The sequence below is a fragment of the Erythrolamprus reginae genome, chromosome 10 (genome assembly GCF_031021105.1).
Source record: "Erythrolamprus reginae isolate rEryReg1 chromosome 10, rEryReg1.hap1, whole genome shotgun sequence".
NCBI lineage: Eukaryota > Metazoa > Chordata > Lepidosauria > Squamata > Dipsadidae > Erythrolamprus > Erythrolamprus reginae.
This window is the reverse complement of record NC_091959.1, coordinates 49,174,899-49,184,768: the sequence shown is the minus strand read 5'-3', so window position 1 is coordinate 49,184,768 and position 9,870 is coordinate 49,174,899. Positions and strand designations below refer to the sequence as shown.

The 9,870-nt window shown below is 48.7% G+C and overlaps 2 protein-coding genes across 3 annotated transcripts in view; one reads left to right on the top strand and one right to left on the bottom strand.

Moving 5' to 3' along the window:
- Positions 1–4,262, top strand: part of TMEM116 (transmembrane protein 116) — a 17,953-nt gene extending 13,691 nt beyond the window's left edge. For both annotated transcript variants that reach the window (XM_070762548.1, XM_070762547.1), the window contains 3 exons: positions 1,834–1,978; positions 2,793–2,866; positions 3,274–4,262. In XM_070762548.1, coding sequence (XP_070618649.1) covers positions 1,834–1,978; positions 2,793–2,866; positions 3,274–3,486 — 432 coding nt within the window. In that variant the 3' untranslated portion in view covers positions 3,487–4,262. The remainder of the gene's footprint in view (positions 1–1,833; positions 1,979–2,792; positions 2,867–3,273) is intronic.
- An 801-nt stretch (positions 4,263–5,063) lies between these two features.
- Positions 5,064–9,579, bottom strand: LOC139173066 (disintegrin and metalloproteinase domain-containing protein 21-like). The gene is made up of 2 exons (XM_070762546.1): positions 7,211–9,579; positions 5,064–5,263 (listed from the first exon to the last, which is right to left on the bottom strand). Exons 1-2 carry the CDS (start codon positions 9,419–9,421, stop codon positions 5,240–5,242), a joined length of 2,235 nt encoding a protein of 744 aa, XP_070618647.1. The 5' UTR covers positions 9,422–9,579; the 3' UTR covers positions 5,064–5,239.
- Positions 9,580–9,870: the final 291 nt, after the last annotated feature.

The following is a 9,870-nucleotide window of genomic DNA, read 5'->3' as shown; positions in this document are numbered from 1 at the left end:
TATTCACTTATTCACTTATTCACATTCACTTATTCACTTATTCACTCATTCACTCACTCACTCACTCACTCACTCATTTATTTATTTATTTATTTATTAGATTTGTATGCGGCCCTTCTCCGAAGACTCGGCGTGGCTAACAACAATAAAAAAGACAATGTAAACAAATCTAATATTAAAAATAATCTAAAACCCCCCAATTTAAATAACCACTCATACATACAAGCTCTTCTCCTGGGTCCCACCAAACGACATTGTTTAGTCAACGGGACCCGGAGAAGGCCAACTCTGTGGGACCTAACCGGTCACTGGGATTCGTGCGGCAGAAGGCGGTCCTGGACATATTCTGGTCCGGTGCCATGAAGGGCTTTATAGGTCATAACCAACACTTTGAATTGTGACTGGAAACTGATCGGCAACCAATGCAGACTGCGGAGTGTTGGTGTGACATGGGCATATTTGGGGAAGCCCATGACTGCTCTCGCAGCTGCATTCTGCACGATCTGAAGTTTCCGAACACTTTTCAAAGATCGCCCCATGTAGAGAGCATTAAAGTAGTCGAGCCTCGAGGTGATGAGGGCATGAGTGACTGTGAGCAGTGAATCCTGGTCCAGATAGGAGTCCCAGTCCAGATTTTATTTAGACTTTGGGGTAAATTAGATCAAGAGAGGTTGTCAATGGCCTGATTCACACAACTCTTTAAGCCGTTATAACAGTGATGGCGAACCTTTTTTCCCTTGGGTGGCAAAAGAGCATACGTGTGCGCTATTGCCCATGCGCGAGTGCCCACACCCATAATTCGATGGCTGGGGAGGGCAAAAACAGCTTCCACCACCACCCGGAGGCTCTCTGAAGGCCAGAAACAGCCTGTTTCCCAACTTCTGGTGGGCCCAGTAGGCTCGTGTTTCGCCCTCCCCAGGCTCCAAAGGCTTCCCTGGAGACGGTGGAGGGTAAAAACGCCCTCCCCATCCCCCTGGAGGCCCTCTGGAAGCCAAAACCGTCCTCCCAGAGCCTCTGTGTGAGCCAAAAATCAGCTGGCCGGCAGATATGCACGTTGGAGCAGAGCTAGAGTAACAGCTCGCATGCCGGCAGATATGGCTCCGCGTGCCACATGTGGCACCCATGCCATAGGTTTGCCATCATTGCGTTATAATATGTGAGTTTGTTTTGGCTTAAAGCGATGTGGAAACTACCACTGTGGTTTAGCAGCCATGATTTAGGCCGCATTGTTTTGGGCAGGCTCAGTCAGGTGTAGTTTAAACAACAAACCATGGTTAAGTCAGCCGAGGCCTGCAGAACCGAGTGGACCCCCAACCCCAAAACCTTCAAACTTAGATTGTCTACTGTTGACCTCTCCCCTTTCCTAAGACATCTGTAAGGGGTGTGCATAAGCGCACCATTGTGCCTACCATCCCTGTCCTACTGTCTTTTTTTAATCAATAATTTGTATGCTGTTTATAGTAGTAGTAGTAGATGCTTGGAACAAACTTCCAGCAGACGTGGTTGGTCAGTCCACAGTCACTGAATTCAAACATGCCTGGGATAAACATATATCCACTCTGAGATAAAATACAGGAAGTAGTATAAGGGCAGACTAGATGGACCATGAGGTCTTTTTCTGCTGTCAATCTTCTGTGTTTCTATATAAACTACTATTCTTGATTGACAAATAAATAAAACAAACAAACAAACCCAGAGCAGGCATGTGCCTCGATTCCCTCCCTCCCAAGACTTCAAACAGGAATCGGAATCCGTCTGCCTCCCGTCCACCTTCTCCTCCTTCAAGCGCGGACAGGTTGCCGAGACTTTGCTTAGCTCTTGCTCCTCCTTTAGACTTTGCTCGTCCGAGCCCGGATGCTGTACAAGCGGTTTGTGAACTCCATGGGCTACGTCGGCGACCAACAGTGGGCGATGCTGAAGGTGGTCGAGCACGCCGTGGTTCTGTACCCCGTGGTGTTTCTCTGCTGCTGGGGGCCAGGTATGGAAATACCGAGACTGACGGTAAATGAGAGAGCGCAGATCTTAACCTATCCAAGGCCAGGACCCGCCAGAAGTTAGTTAATACCGTATTTTTCGGTATACAAGACACACCTTCCTCCCTAAAAGAGGCTGATAATTAGGGTGCATCTTATATTCTAAATGTAGGGGGGGTGTCCAGCCCTAACTAGCTGCTAACGATCTTCCCAGCTCTTAACTTGCAGGTTCTTTCATTGTTACTCTCTGCAAAGAAGAATGTTTTCCAAGCCCTAAGTCTTTGCAGGGTTTTTTTCATTACTCTAACTTGCTCTGAGTAAGTTTCTTTCCTAAGGTTCTAACAATGTTCCCAGCTCTTACTGGCTTGCAAGCTCTTTCATTGTTACTCTCTGAATAATGTTTTTTTAAAGCCATAATTAGCGGATAAAATAATGTGCTGAAGCTGACCAGACTAAGGACACTAGCCAGGTGAATACCTGGTAAGCAGATTATTTTCTCTATTTTCCTCCCCAAAAACTGAGGTGCGTCTTATACTCCGAAAAATACGGTATACATTGACATGCACAGAGCTCTAAACCTTGATTGGTTCCACTTTGATTCACCTTCAGGTTTTGAAAGCAATGACTTCTTGATGAAGTGGCTTTATCCTTCCTTTGTGGTTGTGAGCAAATTCTCTGAAACTGACACACCAACAGCTCCCCTCCCTCCCGCGCATGCTTAAATGCTGAATTTTGATATATGCAGAGAGGTAGCTGCGGAGCCCACGGCCCTCATTACGTTTATAGCTCCTGACCTTCTCCCATTTCTTCCCCCCGCAGCCTTTATCCTCGGGATAGTCAAGCTGACACCTATGGACAACGTCAGTGCTTACATGGCCCTTTACGTTCTAGAGGTGAGCATCTCTCCAGCCAGGCACATCGCGCAGAACAGCCCATGGTTCATTGCTCGGTCCTGCTTAGGGGGGGGATAACCTTGAGTGGGGATGTTGCAGGGGCTGGGAGTCAAAATTTTATTACCAGCGGTTCTGTGGGCGTGGCAGGGGAAGAATACCGCAAAATCTCCCTTTCCTCCCAATCGGCTGGGACTCGGGAGGCGGAGAATAGGTGGGGGCGGAGCCAGTCAGAGGCGGTATTTACCTATTCTCCGAACTGCTCAAACTTTCCGCTACGGGTTCTCCAGAACTGGGGAGAACGTGTGGAATCCCACCTCGGGAATGTCGAGTTCTTTGCTGCTGTTTCCCCGACTTACGACAGGTAACTCCTTGAACGCTGCGGGCAACTTCCCCTTTCCTCCCCTCAGGCCCTGACCGCGTCGTCCCAGGGGTTCCTGAACTGCCTGGTTTACGGCTGGACGCAGCACATGTTCCACTGCGTGAAGCGCAAGGCTTGCCGCGATATCGACACCCAGACGCCCCTCCTGCGTTCCCAGAAGAGGTTCTATGCCAGCACCCTCCCGGCCCACTCCCAGACGGGCGCTAAGCCCCCCTCTCCTGCCACCACCACCGTGTTATGAACGGGAGACGGGCCCTTCGAACTCTCCTCATCCAGCCTGGCCGTCCCACCCGGCTCCTTTGTTCAGCAAGGCTGGTTGGGCTTGATAGACCCTGCGCGGGGGGTGGGGGGGGCTTGAACGGATCAGCCCGGAGCTCCCCTTGCTCACCACCTGGCTCAGAAAAGTGCCCCCCTGCCAAAACAGACCCAGCGGCAGGTGCATGAAATTGAGGAAAGGCTGCGAGAGGAACTATCACCTCCTCCTCACCTCCCGTCTTGACTGCTGCAACGCGCTCTCCATGGGGCTACCCTTGAAGAGCGTTCGGAGACTTCAGTGGGTGCAGAATGCAGTGGTGCATGCAATAAGGGGTGTACCTAGGTTCGCCCGCGCTACTCCAACTTTACATGCGCTGCATTGGTTGCCAGTCGGTCTCCGAATGCAATTCAAGGTGTTGGTTATCACCTTTAACGCCCTAAATGGCTCAGGGTCAGACTATTTACCGGACCGTCTCCTCCCTCCTCCCTCGCTGCAGCCAGCAAGGGCCCACAGAGTCATCCTTCTCCAGGTCCCGTCCGCCAAACAATGTCCGTTGGCGGGACTTCGGGGAAGAGTGTGGTGGCTCCGGCCCTTTGGAAACAGCTGCCTGCAGAGATCCACACTCTCTCCACCCTACTGATTTCCTGGAAAGCCGTTAAGACCTGGCTTTTCAGGCAGGCCTGGAATTAGGCTGATTGTAAGTATGTATGTTTTTTTATATCGTTGTTATTGTTGATTTTTATTATTAGATTTTAACTGTTCTTATTGTTGTTGTGTTTATTCCGGTTGTTCGCCGCTCAGAGTCCGTTTGGAGTGGGTGGCATATATGGTAAATTCAATGAATGAATGTGCAGTTGGAGGAGAAGAAACCGAGAGACTCCTTAGATTTAAATAAACACTATTTATTTGAGGGAAATAATAATTAAAATAAAAACTGGAGAGGGTCGGGTGGACGGCCTTTTTAAACTGCCCTGGGACAGCTTTCCCAGGGTTTTCCAAAGAATGGGAATAGAGCATTAACTGAAAACCTGGAAGGTTGTGGTGTTGCCACCTTGGGAATTCCCTTTTTATTTCAGGGCTGCTGGTGGAACATTTTACAGCCCCTCCACTAAGCATTAAAGCATGAAAACAAGTGTGGGGATGGGATTTCTGCTCCTTGTGATTCCACCTTCCTTACTACTGTTTTAACACCTCCAAAAAAATTTTTTTATATAGAAATAACGGTCTTCCTTTCATCCCAACTGACCCCCAATGGTCAGGGCTTCCAGAAATCCCCCTCACCCCGCCCACCTCTAAAACTATCAAAACTGAACAAAAACTCAACTGGGCAGTTCTATTTCCTTTCTCAGGGTCTCCCGGGAATCCTTTTCAACCCACCCCGAGATCCCTTCAGATGATCTTAAGCAGTGTCCCCTAACAGTTAGATCTTCCTTCAATGGCACTTGGGGGTTTGGGGAGTCCCAACAATTTGCCCGGAAGTGGTCTTACTCCTTTTTCTGTTGTTGTTTACAAACCAGATACTCCTTTTCCCCTCCACCCTGCCCTCCCCCAGTCTTTCTCGTGGCTCCGTAAAAGTCAGGGCAGAGTTTTCAGTGGTCTGGAAAGGAGGATGAAGATGTAGGGCGTTTAGATTCACCTGAAGATGTAGAATCGGTCTTGTGCCTTCTGGATCCGAAGCTCCTCGAACCCACCTCTTCATCCCAAGCCTTTGGGGTTGGCTTGTCCTAAAATTCGGGGATTATGAGATCTCCAGCTCGGCCTCCTGCAAGGTACGAGAGAGGAAACGGACTGGGTTTATGAACCTCACGTTTCCCCTGCCCTCTTTTTTCTCCTAAGGTTTTAAAAGTTGGTTCTAACGTTCATGTACGTAAAACGTTGTTGAGTGGCAAGCAATGTGTATTGGACATAAGGGGCTTAAGATAAATCTGAATGCTGCTGAACTACCTGGACTTCAGCAAAGCCTTTGATACGGTTCCACATAAAGAGCTGATAGATAAATTAGTGAAGATTGGACTTAATCCCTGGATAGTTCAATGGATTTGCAGCTGGCTGAAGCATAGACATCAGAGAGTTATTGTTAATGGCGAGTATTCTGAGCAGAGCCTGGTTACAAGCGGTGTGCCACAAGGGTCTGTTCTGGGTCCTATTCTTTTTAATATATTTGTGAGTGACATAGGGGAAGGTTTGGTAGGGAAGGTTTGCCTATTTGCCAATGACTCTAAAGTGTGCAATAGGGTTGATATTTCTGGAGGCGTCTGTAATATGGTAAATGATTTAGCTTTACTAGATAAATGGTCAAAGCAATGGAAACTGCAGTTTAATGTTTCCAAATGTAAAATAATGCACTTGGGGAAAAGGAATCCTCAATCTGAGTATTGTATTGGCAGTTCTGTGTTAGCAAATACTTCAGAAGAAAAGGATTTAGGGGTAGTGATTTCTGACAGTCTCAAAATGGGTGAGCAGTGCAGTCAGGCGGTAGGGAAAGCAAGTAGGATGCTTGGCTGCATAGCTAGAGGTATAACAAGCAGGAAGAGGGAGATTATGATCCCGCTATATAGAATGCTGGTGAGACCACATTTGGAATACTACTGTGTTCAGTTCTGGAGACCTCACCTACAAAGAGATATTGACAAAATTGAATTGGTCCAAAGACGGGCTACAAGAATGGTGGAAGGTCTTAAGCATAAAACGGAACAAACTTCCAGCAGACGTGGTTGGTAAATCCACAGTCACTGAATTTAAACCTGCCTGGGATAAACATAGATCCATCCTAAGATAAAATACAGAAAATAGTATAAGGGCAGACTAGATGGACCATGAGGTCTTTTTCTGCCGTCAGACTTCTATGTTTCTATGTTTCTAACAGCTACTGCCAGATCGTTAATTTGTCTTGGTACTCTATGGCAGTGATGGCGAACCTGTGGCAAAGGTGCCACAGGCAGCACGCGGAGCCATATCTGCTGGCACGCGAGCCGTTGCCCTAGCTCCGCTCCGACGTGCATGGGTGTGCTGGGCAGCTGATTTTTGGCTCGCATAGAGCAGTGTTTCCCAACCTTGGCAACTTGAAGATATTTGGACTTCAACTCCCAGAATTCCCCAGCCAGCGAATTCCAGTAAGTGTGTGAGTACCTGATGAAGGCAAATAAGCCCGGAATCTAAAGTAGTCTCCCTTCCTTTTCATTAACAGCAAAAAACAGCCATCACTCTGCTAAACAAATAATTCCCTCAACACTGTCAGACTTTCTACTAAATCTCCACTTCTACTCTACTAGTTTTTCTCATCATTCCATTCACCCATTTCCTCCCATGTTGACTGTATGACTGTCACTTGTTGCGTATATCCTAAGATTTTTATTAATATTGCTTCTTCGTTGCTTATTTGACCCCTATGACAATCATTAAGTGTCGTACCACATGATTCTTGACAAATGTATATTTTATTTTATGTACGCTGAGAGCATATGCACCAAGACAAATTCCTTGTGTGTCCAATCACACTTGGCCAATAAAAAATTCTATTCTATATGTTACACACATGTAACATATTTTTTTATAACTTTTTAACTGGACAAAAATCATCTATATACATGACTGACTGTAACCTGAGAGCATATTCCAGACCAGTGTCTATTATTTTTGCCCGGTAAATGAAACTGCACTTTAATGGTGAGATGGCGAGACTCCAATGAGCCTCACCTGGCCATCTTACCTGGGTGTCTGATTTTTGGCGGCGGATCAGCATTTTGTTCACGGTATATTTGCAGCATTTCACCGCCGGTCCCAGGATTTCCCACACTTTCGGAAAAACCACGACAACAGCCGCGATGGTCAACATGCAGAAAGGAATGATGGTCCCCAGGACGTTTCTTAACAAAGTGCTACCAAAGGACATCCTGGGAATCCCTCCGTCGATGCTCCCTCCTGCACCCCAAAACTTGCAGTCCGGAGGGGCCCACCCGTTATTGCAGTGGCAGTTGTTCATGTTGTTGCAGACGCCGCGCCCGAGGCACTTCTTGCGCGAATCGCAGCTGAAATTGAGTTCGGATTTGGAAATGCACTTGTGGTCGAGGCAGATTTTGTACGGCTGGCACACGATGCCGTCCGGGACGGACCCGATGTCGTCGTGATAGATCTCGGAGGGGTGCGACACGCTGTGGCACATCAGGTCCTTGTTGAGAACCCGATTGACCTTTAGGATTGTCGGGTCGATGGGGACGGTCACCTTATCGCACTGAAGCTTTCCACACATGGTATCCTGGAGGGGGCATTCCACAAGCTTCCTCTTGACAGAGTCGACGCCGCAGTTGCCATAGATCGTCCCGAGGATGTTCAGATTTTTGTAGCAGTTATCGGGAGCCGACACTGCATGGCCTTTAAAGATCCTGCGGCACAACATGTCGTGGTTCCAGCATCTCTTTTTGTAACAGTATGAAGAGTATTTGCTACAGGGCGTCCCGTCCTGCAAGTAGAAGTCCCTGGGACACTTTGCCGTACTCCCGTTGCAGTATTCAGGGAGGTCACATTCGTTGACTTTAGCCCGGCAGAGGTGTCCTTTGGGAGCGAAGGCGCATTTTTGGCAACACTTCCCTGACCCGCAAATGGCATTCTTCTTCAAACGGCAATCCGGGGTGCAGCAAGGGTCGTCGGCACACGCGCTTGGCTTCCCACAATCGCATTCTTCGCCCACATCCAAAACCCCATTCCCACAGCGGTGAAACTTGGAAGGGATGTTGGGGGTATTCTTCAAGCAATCCAAGTGGCCCTGTTCAAAAAGGTCTACGAAATTCAGAGCACTGCAGTTGCTGAAGAGGTTGGCAACGGCGTGGTAGGCGTACATGGTGCAGCTGATCTGCGTGCCACAGGTACAATAGGAGTGGTCGTGGTCCAGTCCAACGTGAGAGCCCAGTTCGTGACAAAACCCCTTTGCGAAGCGGGTCAGATCGTCCTCGATGACGGTTTGGATTCCGGCCGAAAGAGCTGGGTTGCAGATGGCAGAGTGGTAGGACCGTCCGAAGAGGTATTTACCTCTAGACTGAAAAAAGAAGAAGGCTGTGTCGTACACTGCCCGGTGCGTCATATTGGTCATTCTCCATTTGTTGAAATTATCAAGAGTGTCCGTGAAGGTCCCAGAAAGATCTATGAGGGTGTTTTCAGTCCAAATCTCGAGGCCAACCAGGACCAGGTTTGTCTTGAGACTGTCAAAAGTGGTGTCCGCAATATTCACCACGTCCAGAACGAGGGTTTGAACTCTGCTGACATTGTTTCCTTGTTTTTGAAATACGGCTTTGTCTACTACAATATACAGTTCAATATATTTGGGGACATCTTCGAACAGGATATAATCGTAGAGCGCTCTGGTTTGTCTACTCCGCCCATCTTTGGCTCGGTGCGTTGTTCTTCCCCCTACCCCTGTCTGGTAGGGTGAAAAAACAGGCTGCGGCTCTTTGGAGAGGTAGAGGATGTGTTGAAAGGTGGAGGAATTCTGCAGGGGCTCAATGCCATAAACCCTTGCTCCGATTTTCAACAAACCAGTGAGACCAAGGCAGGTCCTAAGGACTGCGAGCGACTCCACAATCCCTTCCACGTATCCCTGATGGTAGCATTCGACTGGCAGGTAGGGATGGCTCTCAACACGCTTCCCCTCCGAATCGTACGTGAAGACCGGGAAATTTTCAGCTAGCAAACGCTTCGAGGGGTTCAGTTGGAGGACGTAATCCCTTCCTGCTACCTTGATGGAGTAAGAAATTCCGTCCCCTCCTCGGGCTCCTAACCGTTTTGGGATCACCACCTCGTAAGAGGAATAGGGCGGAGGAAACCATGAGCTGCCATGAATGGCGGGCAGGGTGAAGACCACCAGCACAATGCTGGTTGCCAGTGGGGGTAAACACCAGCGCCCAAGACCTCTACTCACACGTGTCATGGTTCAACTGGGTTGAGTCTCACACATGCCTTGCTTGGAGGCAAGCTTGAGGTTGACTTCTAATGGGGGTGGAGGGGAAAGGTCAAGGGTTGGTTTGGGCGAGTCTGTTAAGTTCGCGAGGCCTTACTTCACTTCATCGACGTCCAAAAAAGCAACAGCTCTCACCATCCCTTGCTCGAGCCACCGAGATTCTTCAGACATGTCCAACTGTCTGGCTCGGTGTCCATCTTTCCTTAACGAGGGAGCTAAAACGGAGAGGGCCCTACGGAAGAGGGTGGCATCTCAAGAGCTTCGGGCTACTCCCTCTTCCTCTGGAGGAATCTGGTAAAGACTGGAGGCGGCCAAGAAGGAACTGGCCACCGATCCAACCACCGCTTCCCTGCTGCAGAGGAAGATTCCAGAAGACGACCGTTTCTCCAGCCTCTTTAAATGCAAACATTCCATCTAAA

Excerpts from the sequence above, each read along its gene's own strand:
- LOC139173066 (XM_070762546.1), bottom strand. The coding sequence starts at position 9,421 with ATGACACGTGTGAGTAGAGGTCTTGGGCGCTGGTGTTTACCCCCACTG. Across the intron at positions 5,264-7,210 it reads GCCAAAAATCAGACACCCAG|GAGGCCGAGCTGGAGATCTC; the intron begins GTAAGATGGCCA and ends CGTACCTTGCAG.